The sequence below is a fragment of the Octopus sinensis genome, linkage group LG17 (assembly GCF_006345805.1).
Source record: "Octopus sinensis linkage group LG17, ASM634580v1, whole genome shotgun sequence".
NCBI lineage: Eukaryota > Metazoa > Mollusca > Cephalopoda > Octopoda > Octopodidae > Octopus > Octopus sinensis.
Genome location: NC_043013.1, coordinates 40,253,502 through 40,280,226, shown reverse-complemented (window position 1 = coordinate 40,280,226; position 26,725 = coordinate 40,253,502). Strand labels below are relative to the sequence as shown.

The 26,725-nt window shown below is 37.8% G+C and overlaps 1 protein-coding gene across 1 annotated transcript in view; it reads right to left on the bottom strand.

Annotated features, from left to right (window-relative positions):
• The window catches only part of LOC115220902 (nuclear localization sequence-binding protein), a 33,895-nt gene extending 8,461 nt beyond the window's left edge, over nucleotides 1-25,434 (bottom strand). The window contains exons 1-2 of the mRNA XM_029791102.2: nucleotides 25,301-25,434; nucleotides 3,861-3,915 (exon numbers count right to left, since the gene is read on the bottom strand). Coding sequence (XP_029646962.1) covers nucleotides 3,861-3,915; nucleotides 25,301-25,312 — 67 coding nt within the window. The 5' untranslated portion in view covers nucleotides 25,313-25,434. The remainder of the gene's footprint in view (nucleotides 1-3,860; nucleotides 3,916-25,300) is intronic.
• Between the last annotated feature and the right edge of the window lie 1,291 nt (nucleotides 25,435-26,725).

Below are 26,725 nucleotides of genomic sequence, written 5' to 3'. Positions count from 1 at the left end.
GCATGTTTGTATTCCACTGGAGATAAAGACTCTTACTTGCAAAACAGGTAATGCTTGGCAACAGGAAGTGCATTCGGCCATAAAAAGCTTATCTAAATTCCTCCCACTTAAGCCATGCGAGCACAGAAAATCAGACACGAAGCAAAACAAACTAGTGAATGTAACAAATCACTCGTAATGTTTTCTTTATAGTTAGGGTGGAAGAGACTTTTTTGTGAATGCATGGCAGTGTAGTTAACAAGATCAATTGATTTTAGGTTCAGTTCTACTGTGAGGCACCTTGGGCGAAGTGTCTTCTACTACAGCCTCGGGTTGACCAAAGCCTTACGAATGGATTTGGTAGACTAAAACTGAAAGAAGAATATTGTGTGTGTGTGTGTATAACTCCTTGTTTTGGTATCAAGTGACAGCTGTAAATGAATGCCACTGTCATATACGTGGTGTTACTTGCTAGCATTCACTCATATGAAAAGACTTTTGGCAAAGTTCCATGATTTGTAATTTGGTAGTCACTAAGAGAACTGGATGCAGATGGAATTACTTGTGGGATGTAGGAGTTGTTCAAGCCAGTTGCTAACTCTCACTTTGCTGACATGACTCCTGTCTTGTCAGCAAAGTGAGAGTTAGCAACTAGTTGAGTAAAAAACTTAGCATGTAGCTAGGTATTTATTCATCAGTAGTCCATGAGAACTGTTGTGTACTGTTCTCATAATCCAACTGGTCAAAAATTTCAAGGAAATATTCCAGTTACAGATGCAGAGGTCTAGGATCAAGAAGTTACTAAAGGAAATGTAGCAAAACCAAAAGTTTTAGATAGCAAGAAAAAACAGAGAACTCTACTGCTATTTGGGATGTGGTCATGATTGATATGCAGGAAAGGTGCAGAATGCAATTCTACAATGTATATTCAATGTAAAATGTGGGTGCACAAGAAATGCAGTGAGATCACAGGTAGACATAAAGATTCACAGAAGTAGTTAGCAGTAAGAGCACCACTGAAATGAATTCTTTCAAATACTTGGAATGCTCCATAGTTGTTGTTTGCTTTTGTTACCTCGGTTACCTTGTCAGTTGCAGAGACAGACATTTTGAAAGCATAGTAACCTTAGTAAAGAATGGTAAAAGTTAAGGGAATTATTACCTTTGCAGGCAAACAAAGGGATTCTTTCTCTTCAAGAGAAGGGTAAATTGTATAATACTTGCGTATGAACTGTGATTTTGCTTGGTAGTGAGAAAATGGGTAGCAAAAGACTCTAGAGGGTATTTGAAGGTAGCAAAAAAACAAAAATGAGGCAAGCGTACACCACTGGATATGTAATATTATTAGTATGTATGAACAACAGAACACAAAAGGGCTCAGAGTAAAACTAGGCATAAGAGGAATCAGATGTGGTGTGGAAGAGAGAAGATTGTGGTGGTACAGTACAGACATGTGAACATTATAAAAGACGTCTGATGGTTAAAAAGGGTGCTAAGGAATACAAGTGGAAGAAGCCTGTGGAAAAAGAAAACAGAGGCCAATATGGAAAGAAATAATAAAGGAAGATTTCAGAGATGATGATGAGCCACAGCAAATGATATTGTATTGGAGAAGACCTGTCCAACCCATGGAAAAACTTACTTAAAATAATGGCAGTTATATGTATATAATATATATCTAATGTGAGAGCTGTGCAAGTCAATCATCTGGCACAAGATCACCTCCTCTAATGACCCCTCCCCTCTCAAAATTCCTTGTCTTGCAAGTTACTTGGTAACCCTGCTGGTGCCATGCAAAAAGCATCTAGTCCACACTGTGAAGTGGTTGGCATTTGGAAGGGGAATCAGCAGCAAAAATCATGCCTAAACTGACCTCACCTGTGCTGCTGCTATGTAAAATGTATTCACTCCACTCTATGGGGTGGTTGGTGTTAGGAAGGGCATCCAGCTGTAAAAAACATGCCAATACAGACACAGTAGCCTGGTGCAGTCTTCTATCTGGCCAGTTCAAACCGTCCAACCAATGCCAGCATGGAAGACGGGTGTTAAATGATGATAATGTATATTACTAACAGATATATACAATATCAAGAAGAATGAACAACTGGGGCTCATCTAATGAAGTCTTAGTAGTTTTATAGTAGATTATATAAAATCTCCCTTGTCACTCATTGCATTGTAAATAAATGCATTGAAGTAGCTTTTAAAATCTGTTAGCAGTGATATTTGGCTTCACCAAATGCAATATAAAATTTAAACAATAAATAGATGAGATGGTACAGAATCAAACCCTTGCACTTTGTGTCTATCAAATTCATGTCCCCATGGAAAATCAGATAGGATGAAGATAATAACTCAATTTATTGAAACACAGGCAGTCTACTCACAGAAATATATTCATGAAAATGGGATAGATATGCATACACATATACTTGTGTATGTGTATATACAAAAAAAAATCCCCCAAAAAACAAGAAATTAGATTTTTTTTTTTAGTATAGCTTATTCACCATTATCACAAAAGTTGAACATGTTGGATAAACATATAGGGAATTTCTTGTAAGTGTAGGAGTGGCTGTGTGGTAAGTAGCTTGCTTACGAGCCACATGGTTTTGGGTTCAGCCCCACTGCATGGTACCTTGGGCAAGTGTCTTCTACTATAGCCTCGGGCCAACCAAAGCCTTGTGAGTGGATTTGGTAGACGGAAACTGAAAAAAGCCCATCGTATATATGTGTGTGTGTTTGCCCCCCCCACCACCACCACATCGCTTGACAACTGATGCTGGTGTATTTACATCCCCGTAACTTAGTGGTTTCGCAAAAGAGACCAACAGAATAAGTACTAGGCTTACAAAGAATAAGTCCTGGGGTCGATTTGCTCGACTAAAGGTGGCACTCCAGCATGGCCACAGTCAAATGACTGAAACAAGTAAAAGAGTATATGTTTATCCAACTTCTTATTTTGTTCTATAAGAACTCAGCAAACAATATTTCCAGAATTTTCAACTCTAATATGTACCGAATATCAATACAACAGACTGGATTGTAATTCTGAGAAAAGCACATGTGCTTCAAGAGGACACAGCTTGGATTTTACCCTACCTACCTACATCATCATCCTTTAATGTCCATTTTCCATGCTGGCATGGGTTGGATGGTTCAAGAGGAGCTGACCAGCTGAAGGGTTGTTCAGGCTCCCTGTGCTTTCATGTGGTTTCTACGGTTCAATGCCTTCCTAACATCAACCACTTTACAGAACATACTAGGTGCTTTTACACAGCACCAGCACCTACAAGCCCACAAAATTAGTTATGCTCAGCTGGAGAGGGTTGCAGTAAGTGAGCCTGTATGCAATAGCAACCATGCTTTTACTTTGCTTGACATGTCTTTTCAAGCACAGCAAACCACCAGGAGTCTCAGCCCCTGTCATCCCCTCTGTGAGTCCCAACATCTGTAGATCCTTTCTCACTATTTCATCCCATGTCTTTCTGGGTCTACTCCTTCCACATGTTTCCTCTACAATTAGAAATTTTCACCTCTTGATGCAACTCTCTTTGTTCATATGAATTATATGACCATACCAGTGCAGTCTTCTCTCTTGTACACTGCATCTGATACCATATATACCCTGTTTTCTCCCAAATCACTGACACTGTCGAATATATATATATCATCATCAAAATCAAATGTTTTAAATCTGGGTTTTGTCCCTGTTAATGGGGGTGGCTGGATCTACCTCAATGCCATAGCAACTGCCCTCACATCATCTTACCATCTTGCCTAGTTTGGACATCACAATATCAACTGTGTTATAGATGAAGGAAGTTTCAAAATATAATCAAAAGCATAATTTGGCAGAATGGAGCAATGACTGAACTTACCTTTGGATTTTTCATTTTTCCATTTGTTTGTTTTGCTTCGTGTAGATTTTTCCGTCTGCAAAACAACATGGAATATTGATATGGAATTTCAAACAAAAAGAAGAAAAAAATTTCTTTTAGCACAAACAACAAGATAGAAACATACTTAACAACAAGACCAGAAGATAACAACCATCTGACTTACAGAAAGCGTTGCCTTCTCACTGCCTCTTCTATTAATACTATGAAGGCCCCGGCTCTTCAGAACCAGCTGGCTTAGTAGCAGCTTCATTCAGGCTTACTAGTCTCTCCTATACTCTTTATCCAAAGTGTATCCACCAATCCCTATCATCTCCAGTCCTTCCACTTCAGAATATTATCTCTCTGGAATTTCATCCCACATTTCCTTGCAGCTATCAAGTTGCAGATGTCAAAGAACATCAGCTGTGTCCAATGTTTCTGGTCTTCACAGCCCATGCCTCCAGTTCAGGAACTGGCAACAAAGCATGGTTGTGTGGTGAGTAGTCTGCTTCTCAACTACATCCTCTACTACAGCTCTGTGCCAAGCAAAGACTTGTGAGTGGATTTGGTAGATAGAAACTGAAAAAAGCCCATTCTGTATATATGCATGTATGTGTGTTTATGTGTGAATGTCTATGTATGTGTTTGTCACCCACTACTGCTTTACAACTGGTGTTAGTTTGTTTACATCCCTGTAAGTTAATGGTTTAACAAAAGAGACTGATGGAATAAGTACCAGGCTTAAAATAAGTACTAGGGTCAATTTGTTTGACTAAATCCTTCAAGGTGGTGTCCCTGCATGCCTACTGTCCAATGACTGAAACAAGCAAACAGTAAAAGATACATACATCATCATCATCATCGTTTAATGTCCGTTTTCCATGCTAGCATGGGTTGGACGGTTCGACCGGGGTCTGGGAAGCCAGGAGGCTGCACCAGGCTCCAGTCTGATCTGGCAGTGTTTCTACAGCTGGATGCCCTTCCTAACGCCAACCACTCCTTGAGTGTAGTTGGTGCTTTTTACGTGCCAGGGGAGGATGGCAGCGGCCACAATCGGTTGGTGCTTTTTACGTGCCACCGGCACAGAAGCCAGTGAAGGTGGCGCTGGCATTGGCCACGTTCGGATGGTGCTTTTTACGTGCCACCGGCACAGGTATCACAACTACAATTTCCATTTGATATTTATTTTGATGTTGATGTACTTGACTCAATAGGTCTCCTCAAGCGCCGCAGATCATGTGCCACCAGCACAGAAGCCAGTCAAGGCGGTGCTAGCATTGGCCATGTTTGGATGGTACTTTTTACGTGCCGCCGGCACAGGTATCACAACTACAATTTCCATTTGATATTTATTTTGATGTTGATGTACTTGACTCAATAGGTCTCCTCAAGCACAGCAGGTCATGTACCACTGGCACAGAAGCCAGTCAAGGCAGCGCTGGCATCGGCCACGTTTGGATGGTGCTTTTTATGTGCCACCGGCACAGATACACACACACACACACACAAAGTATGGGGGGTTTAGTTCACAGGTGATCTAAACAATTAGGTATGTTAGGTACAAGATGTGTGTGTGTGGGTGGGGGGGTATTTTCATTATCTTGCAATATGTTATTGCCTCACTCCAGATTATCCTTCATAGGACAGACTTATAATCAAAGACATTCCATCTTTTATTCAAGCCTAGTAAATAAATACATTATCCAATATGCCCTTCCTTTATTTAAGATGATAGGGTGTGATTTGAAGTATATCTTTTAATAGGTTGAGTGGCCCTCTCTGCTTACCTCCAGAAAAGGACTAACAGATAATCAACCCTTTAGCATGTTAAACAGGCCATATTCAGCCTAAATATTCTTTTCTACTCTCTAAGGAGGGGGCTAGTCAATTAGATCACTCCCAGTATGCAACTGGTACTTAATTTATTGACCCCGAAAGGATGACAGGCAAAGTTGACCCTGGTGGAATTTGAACTCAGAACATAAAGACAGACAAAATATCGCTAAGCATTCCGCCCGGCATGCTAATGTTTCTGCCAGCACCCTGCCTTAATTCAGCCTAAATACTGTACAAGTTTTGTGTTCAAACCAATCAGATCTGGCCCCACAAATCCTACAGTGTTGTTCTCAAAATAAACTTTTACATCATTGAAACCTCAAAGTTACAAGATAATGCCTGATGGATTCTAAGCAACGTGAATAAATAAGCATTACATTTGACAAAGTAATCTGAATGCTAAAAGGTCAACCCATGAGCATTTAAACTGGCCAGATCCAGCCCAAAATATTCTGCTTCAAATGAAGAAAAAATATCTATCATTTTATCAATTATATTTTTTTTTGTTTTGTTATTTTTGTGTTTATTATAATATATTTATTTTTAACATTTTATCATATAACAGAAGAGTTAAGGTATAATATGAATCAAAATAGAGGAAAAAGTATAATTCAATTATACGTGATAAGTGAGGTGTTCAAACTGGTAAAATCTGACCTCTTGCACCTATCCTACAACCACATCTTCAAAATCTCTAAGCTACAATATAATACATTATTAATTTTTTTTTAATGTGAATAAATAAGCATTATATTTCAGAGAGTGAACCAAATGCTGAAGGGTGGGTTAAATACCACTTCATCCTCCAAGTTACTATCTTTGTTGCAGGAACTACCCTGGTAGAGTAGATTATTCATCCATATTCTGATTACACACAACTTAACGAAACCTGCTTTATAGATTGAAAATTTCATGCTGTGGCAATTATGCCTTTTCAAAGGACACTAACAATATAAGTGAAATCAAATGGCCCTAATTAGTAATTAAAACTGACAACTTAGTAACAGTTGTTACTAAGTTTATCACTTTCTATCTTTAAGAATTAAGCAAGTCATTCAAAAGGCTGTGTTGATAATACTGAAAGCTATTATCTCAATGATAACAAATTGCTGATATCATGATAACTGGGATATCAACAATGTACCCTTTGAAGCTACACTAATTTAGCAAGTATTTATCGTTGCCTACATTCACATGTAACTTCACCACAAACTTTATTTTCAAACTGGGAAGATCCTGTTTCACACATCTTCTTAACAAATGCTATTCTTAAAATAAGCAATGGCATCAACAAAATCTCAAAGCCACAATATAAGGCATGATTAATTCAAAATGATGTGAAAGTGATAAAGCTGGAGCCACATATGACAAATACAATCCATACATGCACAGTCGCACTATCGTTGCCTTAGATCGGGACAAAACTTTTTAGCATTTAAACAGGTCATATCCAGCCCAAATATTCTGTTTTATGTTAAAACTGGCCAGATCCAGCCTCTCTCATTTATCCTACAATGTCAATCCTCAAAATGTCAAAGCAACGAAAAGTAGCATAACTGATTGACAACAATGTGAATAAATAAGCATCACATTTGACGCAAAGCAAACTTCTTAACCACACAACCATCATGCACATGTACAGACACACACACAATAAAAATACAAGCAACAGTTTATATTGAACCTTGCTCAATTACGCTTATATCCTAATAAAAGGAGGCTTAAAATTGCTGTGGGCAGACTTACAAAGTCTGTTATAACCCTATTATATTATCTCCAATAATCCAATTATAATTTGTTTAACTATAGAATCTAGCTTATCACATAATTATATTGCAACAGCAGCTGCTGACCCTTAATACAAGCCCATATCTAGGGTAATTCTTGTTAAATAACAGATAACATCTAACTAGAATCTCATACAATATATAATGAAATATGTATCTTATTCAAAACATTATCTTCTTTTATCCTTTCCTTGTTTCAGTCATTTGACTGTGGCCATGCTGGGGTACCACCTTGAAGAATTTTGAGTCAAAAGAATCAACTCCAGTGCTTTTTTTTTTGTCTTAAAGCTTGGTACTTATTCTAACGGTCACTTAAGCCAAATCACTAAGTTACAGGAATGTAAACACAGTGACACTAGTTGTCAAGCAGTAATGGGGGGGACAAACAATTATATATATATATATATATATATCACATGACCAATCAGGCCTTCAGATGTTGCTACACATCGCTGGTCACAATGCGCTTCACATTGTTTTAGCCTTCAATGACGTCACCCTGCTGGCCAAGCGAGCAGGCTAACAGAAGGAAGAGTGAGAGAAAGTTGTGGTGAAAGAGAACAGCAGGGATCACCACCATCCCCTGCTGGAGCCTTGTGGAGCTTTGGGTGTTTTCGCTCAATAAACACTCGCAACACCAGGTCTGGGAATCGAAACCGTGATCCTACGACAGCGAGTCCACTGCCCTAACAACTGGGCCATTGCACCTTCATATATATATATATATATACACACACACACATACATACATACATACAGGGGTTGGATAAAATAATGGAAACACCTTAAAATTTCAAGCAAATTTATTTTAATATGGGGTAGGACTGCCTTTGGCTGTAATTACAGCTTGAATTCTATGAGCTATGGCAATGTATTGTAACTTAGGAATTTGGCAGCTATTTCTTGTAAATCAATTGACAGTAACGAAGCTTCTTTCTAGACTTGTCAGGTTCTCTCATTATCATTTAACTCTTTAGCATTTAAACAAGTCACATCCAACCCAAATATTCTGTTTTATGTTCAAACTGGTAAGATCTCGCCTCTCATGGCTACCCTACATTATCATTCCGAAATAAAAAGATTACATCATTGAAATCTTGAAGCTACAACATAATGTATAATTAATTCAAAACAACATGAATAAATAACGAGCATTACATTTGAGAGAGTAATCTGAATGTTAAAGGGTTAAGCAGGTGGATGAAAGCAAAACCTGTTGCAACATCCGTATCATATTGCCATTTCTGTACTGCCAGTTACCACTCCCTCTCCTCTATACTACATCCAATCAACATCATCATCCTCTCTACATCCAATCAACATCATCATCCTCTCTACATCCAATCAACATCATCATCCTCTGCCCACACTCATACTGATCGATCATCCTTGTCTACCATCCACTACAAATCCCTTATTGGCCACTTCTACACCATGTTTACATTTATCTCGCATACCCTTGCAACATTACCCACCCCCTCTGATCCATGCTTTATTCTATTCACCTTGGACATGTTAACTTGAGGATATGTTCTGGCACCTTATTACTTCTCTTCCAAGCCAATCAAGCCACTCCTATAAAAGACAAAGAAGCCATAACTCTCCTTCCCAACAGTAAAACTGTTCCTGCTCCTCCCATTATACTTTAACCACTCAAAATCTCACATAAAGTGACCACCCTATCTCCTATCACCCTTTCAGATGAGGAGAGTGGGACTACCTCACTATGTTGATGCCTTGAAAATAAAAATGACCCAGTACACTCTAAAATGGTTGGCATTAAGGGCTTCCAGTCACAGTAACCATGCCAAAACTGAGACTGGAGCAAAATGTGGGCCGCTAACCCACTGGATCCAGTCAAAACGTAACATCCTATGCCAGCATGCAAAGCAGACATGATGATGATGATGATGATAATTGTGCTTTTGAATTTTACAGTTCCTCTGAGACTGGTAAAGAACAATTCAGTTTAAGTTCGCTTAAATATATCTAAGTTGATGTCTGCAACAAACACACTGGGTGGATTTCAGACAATTAACATTCTGGGGAGAAAAGGTGAAGCAAAAATGTAGTTGGTGTGGACACAATAAGACTGATGAGAGGAGTGATGGGAATTTTGGGTGAGTTAGCTCAGGAAATAGCATGTAGTAGTTCAGAGATGCAAGAGACATTTGTAGAACCAGCAGAAGAGGGAGGATGAATATATTGGACAATCAGTCAGATGTTCTTTCTTTGGATGTAGTCCAAGATGCTTGTGTGTGTGTGTGTAGCAGCACCATTTGTGAAGCAGGAGCCATACACTTGGATGGTTTAGTAATGAATAATACAAATGCATGGTTAAGAAATTATTTTATGCCTGTGGGGCTCAGGTTCTATCCTACGATGTGACACATTGGGCAAGTGTCTTCTACAATAGGCTTGGGTCATCCAAAACCTTCAGTGTGAAATTTAGTAGACAGGAGTTGTATGGAATTTCTGTAAAGTGGCGAGCTGGCAGAATCGTTAGCACGCTGGGCGAAATGCTTAGTGGTATTTCGTCTGTCTTTACATTCTGAGTTCAAATTCCGCCAAGGTCGACTTTGCCTTTCACCCTTTTGGGGTTGATAAATTAAGTACTAGGTACACACTGGGATTGATGTGATCGACTTAATCCCTTTGTCTGTCCTTGTTTGTCTCCTCTATGTTTAGCCCCTTGTGGGCAATAAAGAAATAAGAAATTGTATGGAATCCAGTCAGAGGAACTATTCCTGTTCTTGGGTAGTAGACTTAAACTGGTTTAACATTACCACCTGGTCTTTGGTGCCTTTAGCAGACATCACTCTGTCACAAGCTTTTAAACCAATTCTTTGGTCTGAAGCTAACTTTCTCCAAACTGGTCACAGAGGTCCAGAATAAAAGGTTGTGGGCATCACCCTTCCTCCAGTAACCGAGTCATGTGAAAAAAAAACAAATGTTTTAAGGGAAAATCTTTTTTAAATTACTCCACCTGTCCCCCTATTTTCAGTTTAACATCTGCTAAACATTAAAATAATCCTACTAGATTTCTATAACACAGTCAATATCTGCATAAGGATTATTTTGCTATGTTTCAATTTTAAAAGCAGAATATCTCTAACAGTAATTTCAACTGTCTGAGACACACTGTGTAGCACTTGGCTTCTTTAAAGCATCACATCTTAAAACATATGCTTACACACACACACACACACACACAACCATTGCCAAGAAGTGAAAAAAAGAAAAGAAAAAAAACGGCAAAAACATGTAACGGAGGAAGAATCTAACTTTATTGCCACTCCAGTTCAAAGAATTCTGCTGAAATGGTTCAAATAACCATTGATAGTTCAGTGAACCATTTTGTTTCTATAATTGATCTATTATTAGAAAGTAATACTACTTAAGAATCTGTTGTCTACACACATACACACAGATCTTAGCATTATCTGTGTAGATAGACAGATAGCTGGTGCTTTGTTTGAGTCTGTAGAAATAATAAACTGTTAAATATATCATTTTCTAATGACAGATTAACTATAAAAACAAAAAGATAGATGGAAAACCACACACACACACACACATAAATAGACATATAGGATGTGTGTATATACATATATATATATATATATATATTATATATATATATATATATATATAATAGTGAGAGCTGAAGACTTGAGTACATCTATAGCAATAATTGTGAGTAAACTTTAAATTGTCAGCTTAGTAAAATAAATAAATTATATATTTGTGATAAGAGACTTAATTCTATAGCTTCAAGTAACTTGTTAGACCTTACAAGTAAAACTACTTCAATCAGTATTGGCTGGTTTTAACAGCAGAAAAATGACATATTATGATGTTCCTTTTTTTTCCAATGCACATTAGCAGTCTAGGTAAAATGGACCTCTATGGAGATCAGACAGCTCTGGGAGAAGTAGATACAACTTGAAAGATTATTGGTATCCATTTCCAGTGGAATAAAAGTAATAAAGAAAAATGCTATTAATTAATGGATTAGTAACAATGGAAATAATAAATCTTGTTTTTTTGTAATTGTAATTTCTATAATCATTATTCAGCTCCCAAGTCATCCCAGATCCATGATCATGGCATTCTAGATATGATCATCCCATATTTTCTTTTCTCTTCTGATAGTTTATCTCGGACTACACTATCTAATGTGTCTTCGTTTTATTAAGATGGCCAAGTGAGATATTTTGTATCTATTTCTGGTAGATCAAATAAATAATCATTTAGAGGCTCTGTTAAAATATGTCAGATGTGGCTTTGTAGTTAAGAAGCTTGCTTCTCCACCACAGGGTTTCAGGTTCAATCTCATTGCTTGGCACCCTGGGCAAGTGTATTCTACCTTAGCCCCAGGCTGACCAATACCCTGAGAATAGGTTCAGTAGATGGAAACTGAAAGAAGTCCATCATGTGTAAGTGTGTGTGTGTGCCTATGCATGTGAGTTGATGTCTCATTGCCTTGACACACATGATGTTTGTGAATGAGTGTCACTGTTATACAGCATATTTGGCCATATTATTTGAAAACAGGTATGGGTTAGTGACAGGAAGGACATCCAGCTGGAGAAAACTTGCCACAACAAATCCCATCCAACCCATGCAAGCCTGCACGAGTGGATGTTAAAATGACAATGATGAGGATATATTAGCCATAATTCTTTTCACACCTGCATTCACTGTTCACTGCTAATTAGGCTTCAAAACCTATCAACTACTTCTAGACAGTCTTTTGGTCATTTGAAAAAATTATTTCATCTGTACAGTTACTAACTATCTGCCCTTGTACCTATCACATATGAAACCTACCTTCTTTGCCATCCTACTTGTACATCCATAGTATGCACTGAGTACACTACCATATGGAATTCCCACTAACTCGTTTTCTGCATATTGAGTACAGCCACTTTCCCGATGGCTGTAGAGCTCTGCTTTCCTCCGTACTAAAACTTTTGCCTTTACTAGATTTACCTTAAGCCTTCTTAATTCTAGGTTTCATTTCCAAATTTGAAAATTCCTTTGTAAATCTTTGATTCAGCAATGTGAACCATGTCAGTATGCAAAACTGCCATGGACAACCAGTCTTAAGCATATATGTTATGATACAGAAGACAATAACAAACAGAAAGGGAAAGAGAAGTGAGTTTTGATGTACACCAACTGGCATGAATACATTATTTGGTGAATTTATTGCTAACTTAGACCTTGCTGGCAGCATCTCACTAACGTACCTTGCATGGCTTTCATGAACCCATCTATCCCTAACTTTCTGAGTGACCACCAGACTACACTCTATGGAACAGTGTTAAACACTTTATTAAGGATGGCAAAAACTAGGTAGGGTGGTTTACTCCAAGCTAAGTATTTTTGAAGTTGTATCACTAAGAACACAGAATCAATTGGATCTTATCTCGGAATAAATGTAACTGCATCTCATCTAGACTAATTATCTTCCTATTTTATTGTGCTATAACTTTTTCAGTAATTTTCATAACCTGGACAATCCAACTGATACTTATTTCTACATCATCATCATCATTTAACGTCTGTTTTCCATGCTAGCATGGGTTGGACGGTTCGACTGGGGTCTGGTAAGCCATGAAGGCTGCACTAGGCTCCAGTCTGGTTTGGCAGTGTTTCTACAGCCAGATGCTCTTAACGCCAACCAGTCTGTGAGTGTAGTGGGTGTTTTTTACGTGCCATCAGCACAAGGGCCAGACAAGGCTGGCAAATGGCCACAATCGGTTGGTGCTTTTACGTGTCACCGACACGGACGCCAGTCAGGCGGTGCTGGCATCTGCCATGTTTGGATGGTGCTTTTTACGTGTCACTGGCACAGGTGTCTTAACTACAATTTCCATTTGATTTTGATTTTTTATTCATGTAGCAGTTGATAATACTGCAAACATGTTACTAAGTATGACCATCAAATCCAATGACAGTCATATATTTAATTACACTTTTGAACAGACAACAATCAAATTCACTGGCTGGTCGCCCTGGTGTGACTACTTGGAGTAGACCATCCCCATTTCTCTCTCTCCTCTCTTCCATGCATTCTCCTCGCTTCTGTCCTTAAAGTGTACCACTGCCATTCTGTAAACACTTCTCCCCTTACAGTACCTCAATTTCACCAGTACACTGCTTTGCAATTCAGAATGCCTCATACTTATGATCCTCGCATTTCAGGGCACACACAAACCGTCTTCAGCTTCTACCTTTAAGCATACCTGATGTCTAATTTCTCTTCTAGCTACTTGATATTGCCCTTTTGCCCTTTTCTTTCTTTTAGTTTTTAGAGGCCAGTCTCTTAACTTTTATGGTTCTATCTGTTATCATGTCACTTGCTGTTTGGTTGTAACTTTGCACTAACCACAGATCTGGTCTTAAAACTCTTAACAGATTGTCTTGTAACTCCCAGTTACCATTTCAGTTGTAAGTCAGGAGTATCAAACATATGGCTTGCAGCAATATTTACTTCAGCCCCTGGCTTAAATTTGTAGAAAAAATTAATTCTATTATTATATTTTTCAATTCTAAAATATTCTGCACAATATACATGTCTAGCAAATGTTCAGAGTTGGAGCCTAATTAGAGCTGTGATTAACATGAGTTCCAATTAATCAAACTGGTATACCTTAGAGAATGAGAAAGCTTATTAATCTATATACATAATGTGACCTATTTGCCCTTCACTTTGTCTCTTCATGCTTAGCCAAGCAATAGTTTTTCTTCTTCTTCAAATTTATGCACATGTTCATCCGAATGGATTCTAGTGATATGAACAATATTGAAACATTTTGAAGCTGAAACTGCAAGCTTTCTATCAAGTATTGATCTTCTCAAGAACTGTATGCATTCATTTGGACAATTTCTATCACCATTTTCACTCTATATACTCTTACTTAATCAGACTGTGTATATACCATCTGGATGAGCTTATCTCACTCATCTCTGCACACACACAATTTGCTAACACCTTGCATCTTTCTGTTGTGTGGAAGCAGAACACCCCTATTGGTTGGCTCCTAATGGACTGTGCCACAATGTAAATGGACATATGCAGAGAGCCTTCAGAGTAGAGTACAGCCGAGAGTTGCATATTGTCGAGGGTTATTACCAGTATCTTGAGTAGAACAATTTGTGAGGACGTTATTATTATCCTGTTATCTCGTACATCAAACATGCAATACAACACTTACCCTTGTTGAAAATAAAGTTTGTTTTAATGTATATTAATTACTTTATCCATTTACTTAGGTCTAAATTATGAATATGATATTTTTGGAATAAGATCTAGTTTATGCTTCAAGCCAATCAGGTTTGACAATCTTCTGAACTGATGACTGGTCAAGGGTTCTTTCAGCTTCCATATCTTCTTTCACTAGACTGTCTCATCTATGCATTTGTCCAGCTCTTACTCAAAAGTCACTAATCAGTAATCAATGTAGAGTACATTCTTACCTTGTAAAAATTAAGTATTCACCACCATATACCTATCTCATTTTTTCCCCCTGGTAATTGTGAAGTCTATCTGGTTGGTTTCCTGAAATTAGTGTTACAAATGATAAGTCATTTGCATCACCACAGAACTTTGGAAGCCTTGATCCCTGTTCATTCCTTGCACTATAACCATAGCCATGAAGTATGTTAGACAAGATACTATAGTGTTGCCTAGTTCTGATGAAGTCACTGTCAAAGTAGTTTTGCATAAGGGCCTCATGAAAGTGATCCTTCTCTTCATCTACCAGCCTCGATTATGGAGCATATCGCTACCACAATGTCCATAAGATAAGTAAGCTTAATTATTCTATTCTACTGCACACAGGTTACCTCAACTGCTCAATTCTCTATATATACAAAACATACAGACATAGTAAGTGTTGAAACTTCAAGAGATATGTGAATTGAGGGTGCTTCAGTGGAAGAGATACAAGACAAGCCAACTCCAAGGAAGATAGACCATTATATAGAATGGTCTTGGGAATCTGAATCTTTAGCTTAATACACACTATATATATATCTTTTATCTTTTACTTGTTTCAATCATTAGACTGTGGCCATGCTGGGGTACCACCTTGAATTTTTAATCAAATAAATCAAACCCAGTACATTTTTTTTCTAAGCCTGGTACTTTTTATGTGGACATAAACCCATCAACACTGGTTGTCAAGTGACGTAGTGGAAGACAAAGACATACACACACACATATATATACACACGGCAAGCTTGTTTCAGTTTCTATCTACTAAATCCACTCCCAAGGCTTTTGGTTGGCCCAAACCCAGAACCATGTGATTAGGAAGTAAACTTTACATAGCTACACCTGCATATATGTGTGAATATGTGTGTAATGATCATAATTTTACACCTCTTTTGAATGCTGGCATTGGTTTAATGGCTCATCGCACTCCCAGTCATTTCTTATTCAGAGCTACTGCCCTCCTAGACAGGCTGGAGGCTCATGTCTCACTTGTATATTCCATTTTTGACATGGTTTCTATGGTTGGGTGCCCTTACCAACTCCAACAACTGTACTGGCTGCATTTTAATGTGGCACCAGCACTGGAGAGGTTGTTAAGTGCTCAATACTACTGAAGAATCTACTTCATTCTTTGTCAGTAACCAACCATTTTACTGAGAGTGCTGGGGAATTTTATCATGGCACCAGCATTAAAGAGAGAGAGGGGGGGGGATAAAAACGAGAGAAAAGTTGCCATGCTCCCTGCAAGACTAAAGAGTCCTCTTTCTATACGAAAAAGGTCACTTTAGCCTTACAAACATGACTGAAAGTGTGAATAAAAGGGAAGTAATGATGAAGACGATAGGGGATGAGGTGGAGATATAGTGATAGGAAGATAAAGGAGGGAGAAATGGAAGAGAGACAGTGAAAGCTACATACTGGTTGTTGGTTGAATAGAAAATAGGATGATGGTACAGCAATAAAAATGTCATGGTCGTGTGTACATGTGTATATATATTTATATGAGTGTGTGTTCTTTTATTCTTTTACATGTTTCAGTCATCTGACTACAGCCATGCCAGAATACCACTTTAAAGGGATTTTTAGTCGAAGAAATCGACCCCGGGACTATTTCTTTGTAAGCCTAGTATTTATATTATTAGTCTCTTTTGCCGAACCGCTAAGTTACGGAGACAAACACAGCAAAATCGGTTCTCAAGTGATGGTGGGGGGACAAACACAGACACAAATTATATATATATATATATATATATATATATATATATATATATATATATATATATATATATATATATATATATCATAAGAAATATTGAGTTTCTAAATCTCTTGTAGAGAGGTGTACGGTGGTGGAGCGATATAATGGTTGTATACTGTCAATCTAACAAGAACGTGACAGTAGGGGGTACACCACCGTTATATAGCCCTAGGAGGCATCGAACGCCTCCTGACAGCTTCGACATATTTTATCCTGTGTCCTTATATACACATACGAAGGGGAGACAAACACCCCCAACCGCCGGAACTGCATCTAGGGACACCGGTGTCTGCTACTCTAGGCCGATGAAGGACAATGATCCTGAAACACGGTGTCCCTAGATGCAGTTCCGGCGGTTGGGGGTGTTTGTCTCCCCTTCGTATGTGTATCTAAGGACACAGGATAAAATGTGTCGAAGCTGTCAGGAGGCGTTCGATGCCTCCTAGGGCTATATAACGGTGGTGTACCCCCTACTGTCACGTTCTTGTTAGATTGACAGTATACAACCATTATATATATATATCTTTATATATAAAAGTGAAGTTGTGTGTCTGTCTCCTACGATTTAGATTCCTAACTACTCCCACATTTTGCGGTGCAGTTTAACCAAAAGCGGGTATCTTATAGTCATGATTCATATCGAGCCCTTCTGGGTATTAGCGCGCGTCTACGATGAGTCTACGATTTAAAAAAAAAATTACCATCATTTTTTCCCATTTTTTGCTATTGTATAAGGGAAGTAACTCTCTAAAAATGCTTATATAGTTATTTCCCTTACAAACCCGAGCAACGCCGGGCGATACTGCTACACACACACACACACACACACACACGACAGGCTTCTTTCAGTTTCCGTCTACCAAATTTACTCACAAGGCTTTGGTCGATCTGAGGCTATAGAAAAAGACACTTGTCCAAGTTGCCACGCAGTGGGACTGGACCCGAAGCCATGTGGTTGGGATGCATGACTGATGACTGATGAGGGATGAACATGGCAACGTCTCGTGTGTGATTTTTCTGTGTTCCTTTGTCGTCCTTCTGTGCAATGTTTTACTGTTATATTTGTATTACGCACACATACACAATGTGTATACACAAACACACACACTTATGCAAAGCATATACAGTATGTACATGCATTTGTATTTATTTAAAGAAAATTGTGTGTTGTGTGTGTGTGTTTTACTACTTACAACTCAGCATCAATGGTCTCACAATAGCAAACATGTCGTGAAGGCTTTTTAACTAGGAAGCAAAACAAAGACCAAAATCGCACAATAAGAAACAATGCACGTCATCTTGTTGACAATAATAGCAAAAATATTGAGTTGCAGAACCTGGGACTTAACAAACAATAGCATGTGCCAGGGTGGTAGTGGTGACTGTAATATTCGGGGTGGTTGTTTAGCCACAGGTCAACTATAATTGAGCATATTTATGACCAAAAACGCTCCAGTCGTGGCTATATCAAAATACTACATAACCTAATGTATCTGGGGTTTTTATTTAAGTCGGTAAAACATTTGAGGAAATGTGTTTAGCAGGTCAAGTGATTGTGAAGAGTCTCCCTTGCTACCTCATATCGCATTATAAATAATGGTGGTGAGGTAGAAGACGTGGTGGAAAACAAGATTTCACGTCTAACAGTTGGACAACCTACGAGAAAGGAGACACTAAACACACACACACACACACAGACACACACACGCGCGTGGACACAACAGACAAATGGAACGGCCAAATGATGAGTGACGCCTTCCTTCCTTAAGGGAGCAAGCTTTTGTAACGACTGACAACATATGAATGAATTGGCTTCGCGGGGCGCGAGGGGGGGGGGAGATGTTTGCGTTTCTAGGAGTGTGCAAGTACACTTTAGCTCTCTCTCTCTCTGTGTGTAAAAAAGACAGAGCGAAACAGATAGCAATGGGGTGATAGACGTTGTCACTGCATGTTTATGCGTCTGGGAGTTGCGTAAGAAGTGTGTTAGAGTGTTGGATTTGGGAGCAAGACGTATGGATTAAAAAGGGGCTGGCAGCTCTGTTTGTGATTCGATAAATGTTGTTTGGCAAGAAATCCGAGCTGATCAAACAGAACTTACAATTAATCGCATTTTAATCGTGGTATTTTTTCAGACTACATTATTCAATGTTCTTTCACTTTTAAGACGGTGGCGTATAAGTTTGGAGTAGATATGACTGCTACTATTTTTAGCAGATCGAGTGATCTTGGGGAGGGGGTGAATTGGTCTAAGAGGACTGCGTATATCAGCAAGAAGCTTCGAGATTATTTAATATGTGCGTTTAAAGAGGACAGTGACACTGATTAAGATTTAAAATATATATGAAACAGCATTATAAATTATGTTTATAGTCAACAAAAGTTACGTAACGTGAATGATTGACACAACCTGCATGCTTTTAAAGACAATTAGCAATATAGATAACTATACTTCGACAAGAGACTTTTCTGTGGTCATCAATTACTGATTCCATATATATTTTATTTCTTCGCGTTTCTTCAGCTCAAATCCCGCGAAAGTTGACAAACCCGTTTATTCCCCCGTAGGGAGAAGTTTAATACAGTTAATTTGACAACTTATATATTTCTTTACTGCCCACAAGGAGCTAAACACAGAGAGGACAAACAAGGACAGACATAGGTATTAAGGCGATTACATCGACCCCAGTGCGTAACTGGTACTTAATTTATCGACCCCGAAAGGACGAAAAGCAAAGTCGACCTCGGAACGTAACGGCAGACGAAATACGGCTACGCATTTCGCCCGGCGTGCTAACGATTCTGCCAGCTCGCCTGCCTCTTAATTTAAGGCGTACTTCCTTTCCCACACTCCAACGCACACAAAATCTGCGGAGGTAAAAAATACGTACACAACCCGTTTTCGGCATAATAAAAATCCTAACCCTAAACACCGTATGTACGTATTCTTTACTTTTGTCCAAAAAATCTTATAGATGAATGCCTCACAAAATTAGTCTAAGTTACATAGGGTCAGGGTTTCAGCTACTGGGAAGCGAGTGCACCGTAAAATGTATGGCAAAACGTCTCAGCAAACTGCTTTCCACAGTTATAAAACAGGTACTTTGTAAAGTAACAATACAAACAATAATTCACATTAAATAACACCACCCCAGAGGAAAATTAAAGGATAACACTGACTACATCCGTAAACAAACAAAAGTGGTGGGTCGCATACCAAACCTTGCGCCTAACACTACACCCAATAAGTTTTATTAGTTTGAATCCAGCAAGATACGTTCATAAAATAGTAACTGACAGTGCAATGTTTGTTTAATTGATAGAAACTACTTATTTTTAGTTGAACAAAGACAAATAGTCCTCATAAAACGAATTAATTTGTAGTATAATGGACATTCATTGGAGTTCAAAATGTCCAAATTTTCATTTGGTCACACAAATGTCTACACATTTGTTGATAAGGTTACAAGGAATAACGTTTGGATGACCAAACCATATGTTGCAATTTCCAACATGGGTGTGTGGTTAATAAGTTCGCTTTGCAACCATATGGTTTCGGTTTCAGTCCCACTACACGGCATTTTGAACAAGTGACTTTTGCTATGGAGTCCCGGGCCGACCAATGCCTTATGAGTGAATTTGGTAGGCAGAAACTGTGTGGAATCCCATAGTGTGTATGCAAGCGCGTATTTTTTGTCTGTGTTTCCCACCACTGCTCGACAAACGGTGTCGGTTTGTTTACGACCCCATAACATAGCGGTTCGGCAATAAATACCCATAAGGTAAGTACCAGACTTAAAAAGATTCGATCGATTAGACCCCTTCACGGGGGTACCCCAGCATGGCCGCAGTCTAATGACCGAAGCAAAAAACTTAAATAAGAGCGCTGTACAGTGATAACGAAAGCAATGATTTCCGGAAAGAAACTATAGACACAAAAGTTTAAAATATTCCTTCTTCCAAAAGTATCAGAAGCAGCAAGAATGAACCAAATCAGTCAAAGCAAGTCATTATTTTGTTTCCAATTCAAAATGGTTCATATAATAACAGCGGAGACGAATCATTTTACAAAAGTTAAAGAGGATTACTGTAATTGAAATTGGGGTATTTTTGCCATAAATATAATAATGAACATTTTTTAGAATGTCAATCGGCATTATCATTTTGGCTAATAATTCACTGTATATGGTGATATCTGAACAAAATTTAAATAACATTACATTTCAGGGTTTTTTATCTCGACTTGCCTATAATTAAGAATAGTTTTGAAAGGAAAAAAATTGGCAATAGATTTATTGTAAAGAACACACTGTTGAGATGTATGTGAATTACTTTACTCTTTTACTTGTTTCAGTCATTTGACTGCGGCCATGCTGGAGCACCGCCTTTAATCGAGCAACTCGACCCCGGGACCTATTCTTTGTAAGCCCAGTACTTATTCTATCGGTCTCTTTTGCCGAACCGCTAAGTAACGGGGACATAAACACACCAGCATCGGTTGTCAAGCAATGCTAGGGGGACAAACACACACACACATATATATATATACACATATATACGACGGGCTTCTTTCAGTTTCCATCTACCAAATCCACACACAAGGCTTTGGTCGGCCCGAGGCTATAGTAGAAGACACTTGCCCAAGGTGCCACGCAGTGGGACTGAACCCGGAACCTGACAATTAAAATAATGTTTTGCCGAAATTCATGATCATTTCAGGCTAAAAACACGTAGGTATTTTAGAAACATAATACAATGTTTTCTGGCTTAGGTACAAGGCCGGCAACTTTTAGGGGACGGGTGTTACGTCGATACCAGCTACCCAAGTAATTTACTTCATAGAGCCCGGAGGGATAAAAGGCAAAACAAAGCTGACCACGATGGGAACTGAACTAAGAAGGTAAAGAGCAGGAACAAATATTGTAAAACATTTTTTTCTCTGACGTTCTACCATTCTATCTAAGGCTTTTTGTAGAAAGAAATAACATGATTTTATAACGATCTGAATATATGGAACTTTATAATGGATTTGTAAGGAGATTTACGAATGTCAAGCCAAGAAGGGGTTTAAAAAAAAATCTTTTTCAAGGAAGAATCTGCTAAAACTGAACCTGTGGTTCTCACTCAGAGTACATATAACACCAGGAGGTCCACACAAGCAAAACAGTAAATTTCGTCCACAGTGTTATTTAAAAGGTCCATGAAAAAAGGTTGCTATAAATGTATTTATTGCAAGAAACAGCTAGGTTTCTTTCTCAAATGTTTTACAGAGTTCAACCCACACAAGTGAATGCGTGCTGAACAAAATAGGTATTTTGAAATAAGTATCTATAAAACTAGTTTTTAAATATCAAATAGCTACGGGAGTCCACCAGAATAATAAAATAATCGGTAGGGGAGGGTCATATATTAAAAAAATGGTTGAGAAACCCTGGTCTAAACAGACAGACAAATATGGTTACGTTTAAGAAAAATACCATGTTGTTCTATAACAGCAGAAAGCAAAAATTATAACTAAATCCAACAGACAAACAGGTCAAGCTAGAATATCTACTGTGAATATTTAATATCTATAATGTCGAATAGTATTAATTTAATAACGAAAGACACTGGAGCAGACATTTGAGTCCAAGAAGCAATTTCTGATATTTGCCTCTTACAAGCGTCATGTCATTCATTATCGGACTCAAAAGTTTACAAAAATAGACAATGATTCTCTATTTTGCAGTTACTACAATATTTAAAATGTAAAAAATCACCTGCATAATAAATGTGAACATCGCAAAATATTTCTTTCTTCTTAATTCTGAAAGAACATATGAATTCTTCCAATAAAAAATGCAAGTTATTCTCCAAGACAAATTTAATTATGGCTGACAAGTTCTGAACGAATTTAATTTTTAAACCGACGTAAACTATCGAAATATATACGTTACATACAACGAACAGGGACAAGTGATAATTTCTTATATACACAAGTATGATGCTCAATATATCTATATAGACACATACGTATTTATTTTCTTCTCCAGGAGATTAGAAGTTGTAACTTGTACAGGGAAATCTATTAAGCTACGTAAACTTAGGCAGTTCTTAGGAATCGAAATCAAAACGCAGACTCAGATTGAAGGTAACGCTGCAATCAACCAAACACTAAAGCCTATTGTCTATATTTATCCTGCATACCTTTAAATATATACCTAATCATTATCATCTATGATGAGAATTTTAGATATATATATATATATATATATATATATATATATATATATAATACAGAAAAAGAAAAAACATGAAAAGAGACACAACAGTCAATCTCCTTCAAGTCACAAGATCAGACCATCTACTCTTTACAGTTCTAGATACTCATAAAAAAAGCGGAGTTGGAATGCTATTGACCACACATGCCTGTCAGCTCGATCAGCGTTGACCCGGGGCTAAACAACACCAAATAGTCATTTGATTATCACAACTGAAAGCTTCATTTCTCCGGGACAATTTTCTGTGAGAATGGGATCTGTACAGCTTTTATATTTTTGTTCACTTGTCACTACAGGTCTTGACAAAAGCGTTAAACGTCACGAAATCACGTTTTCTTTTCCCTTTTCTCACCCACCCACCCACCTCTAGCTACAAATAGGAGTTCTGTTCACCTACCCACTGGTATTTAAGTTTATTATTACGAGAGAAGTTATTAATTGCAAAGAAAGCTGGATCGGTCAGTCAGTTAATTGAGTCTCCTTTCTCCTTGTCCCTTAATTCACATACTAAATGATGATTATGGTGTCGAGTACATGGTTCACACATACACACACACAGAAAGGAAGAGACAGAAGTGAGAAGGCAGGGGGTAAGAAAGCCAGGGAGTGTCGGCAGTGGGGAAGAGAAACAGCAAAAAAGGAGCTTAAGGAACAGAAATTTAAACAAAAATTTTGACAATGGATATAATTTTAGAGACGAACGCATTCATCACGTGTGTGTGTATGTATATATATATATGTACACACAGACACACAGAAATTGGTGCATATATATCGACCTAGCACGAAAAAAAATTCGGATAGGAAGTAAAACCCAGAGCACATGTTTGCATAAAGCGACTTGATAGGACTGATAAGAAAAGCCGAAGGTGGGCGTTCGACCTGGTACAAAAAGCAGCAAAATCTTCGAATCACATTATACACTTCTCCTTTTCTTTTAAGACACACTGGATAATGTAGCTCTAGATACGCTGCCTGAATAAAAGACGAGATGGTCAAGGCTGGTGTGCCTTTGACAATAGGCCAGCCGAATCAGAGCTGGACTGAGACCGAACGCTACAACGACCAACTCTGGTTACTTCACGCTACTAGAAACAGCCAAATCATGAAAATGTGCCCCCAATGTCTTAAAACTAAAGCACGGAAAGAGCACGATACATGCCCGAAAAAAAAAAAGATGGGATAGTTGCAGCTGGAGAGCTTTGGTTCTAGACGTTTTTCGGTTTCAATCAGCACAGAACTGGGACTAAACAACTATAGAGAAAACCAAAAAGTATTCCAGCCAATCTCTTAGATTCCTTATACTAATAATCTACAACACCATTGTTTATATGAAAACACTCCACTTACCATCCGAAACTAGAATTTTATATAAGCAGTCAATAACAAACACCAGAATGACTAGGATAATATGAGGTCTCCCAGAATGAATTTGATTATTTTACAATTTAAAAAATAAAAAAAAATCTCTTTCTCTCTCATATCTATATTACACAAACACATACATGTATATACAAGGGAGAGGGTATATGTTATTTAGAGACGGTATATATATATAATATACTCTCTCTCTCTCTCATACACACACTGATATTTCGTTATGACAAAATTCCTTAAACCATTCAAATGCTTTCTTAATACGATCGCGTTTTTATACACACAGCATAATTATATACACGTATATTATTTAACAGACACCACACGCTTAGTCGATAGTTTCCCTTCTTTCGTTTGAGGCTGGTGATTCGCAGCGTCGCTACTCAGAGTATCTCAAATAATGTGCCATCCCTCAGGTAATAAAAACAGAAAATATATATATATATTTGTGTACGTGGTGCGTATGTGCAAAATTTTAACGGCGAAAATATCAACACGGAAGACTTGAAGTTGTCCATGAAAGAAACGTGACTGGTTTTGGAAGAGTCAAGATGCTAAACTAATTCTTAGAAGAGCACATTTAAAAAGACAATCGTCCTAAATAAACACAAATACAAAGTAATTCTTTCTCAGTATGTGTGTATGTAATATATATATATATACATTCATACGCATGTGTACATTTCGTACACGTATATAGAAAGCAGTTACTAAGAGCATGTGTATGTATATGGTGCATGTAGTAAAAAAAGCAAGATTGCTCTCACGGTGATGGCTAAAAACAGGCCAAAGCACGTCTGTATAGAAACCTGTATGTAGCCAGATATATATACTTATATACAGGTATCCACATAGAAGCACGGGTGTATGTATATATACATATACCTGTATGTAAAAAGGATTAAAGAGAAGCTCACCGTTTTCGCCATGTCGACGTTGAATGTTTATCGTCCTTTTTGTTGTGATAGTGTCGACGGGGGAGGGGGAATGTAACTTTCCGGTTTAGTATAGCACTGCCCTCTGCTGGCTCTGTCATTCGACGCTTCAGCCGATAAGCAAGGGGATATAATTCAGATAATGACACCTTTTTTCATTTATTTATTTATTTATTAATACCCGCGTCCTCTGTCGAGTTTGTCTTTTAATGAAATGAATTTAAATATCCAAAGCTCTGTTTCTTTCTTTCTTTCTTTTAGTTCTATTCTTGACTGTAGTGATTTCACTTCATTTACGTTAATAAGAAATTAGGAAAAACACTTTTCACCACCTTTATTAAATTTAAGGCTTTGTATCGTGCAAATAGTTTTTTTTTTTTTTCTCTTTTTTTTTTTACATCGACGCTTGATGGACCTACGAGAAATAGCAGCTAAATTTCCATCAAATTATACCATGATTGTTTAAAAAGAAGCCCATATTAGATAATGTAACCCCAGATATTCCTCTCCGCCTAAAAAAAAAAAAGACCCTAGACGATAGAGACAGGAATTATGTCTTGGGTTCTAGCTCTGCTCGATAAGGATTGACCAGAAGCTAAACAACCACAAAGCAATCGGAAGGTGTTTGTGAATCTTAGCAACGACGATAACTTTTTCTCAAATAAGTTCGTTAAGATTAAGACTCTGGTTACATTAATTTCGATTCTTAATTACCGTAACGCCTCTTATAATGTTGATAAATTATTTCATTTCTAGGTTGAAAACCAAAGGGACCAGCCCAATTGAGTTTTGATCGCTAAGATAGTTAAAATACCGAGAGCATTAGTCGGGGATTTTGTTAAAATGATATGCAATTGATCGTTTCATATATTGAAATAAATTCACCGGTTACTTGCAGAGGTTTGGCTATATATATATATATATGTATATATATATGAACATTGTGATTGTCAGAAATAAGCAGTTGACCAGAAAGATTCATATCTCATCCGGTTAATCTTTGAAACTTGAGCTAAGCACTAGCTATTAAGAGTCACTCATGAATACAGGATGAGAGTCCTTTATAATACCACCTCATCACTAACGTAATTATAAACTGGCTTTTGAGTCATCCAGAGAGTTGGTGATGGGTATAACGGCAGTCCTACTGTCCTATTGTTCTGGATAAATCACTTCTAAACACCCAAGTTCATCACAGAGCTTTTGAATAACACTGCTAATGAATGTAAGGGAGTATTTATGCCCATTTTTTAATTTCTGGCGTTATCTTTTTTCTTTTATTTGTTTCATTCATTGAACTTTGGCCATACAGGGGCACTTGCTTAAAGGATTTAGTCGTACAAGTCGACCACGGTATTTATTTTTAAGTCTGATAATTATTTTCTAGGTCTTTGACGAACCACTATA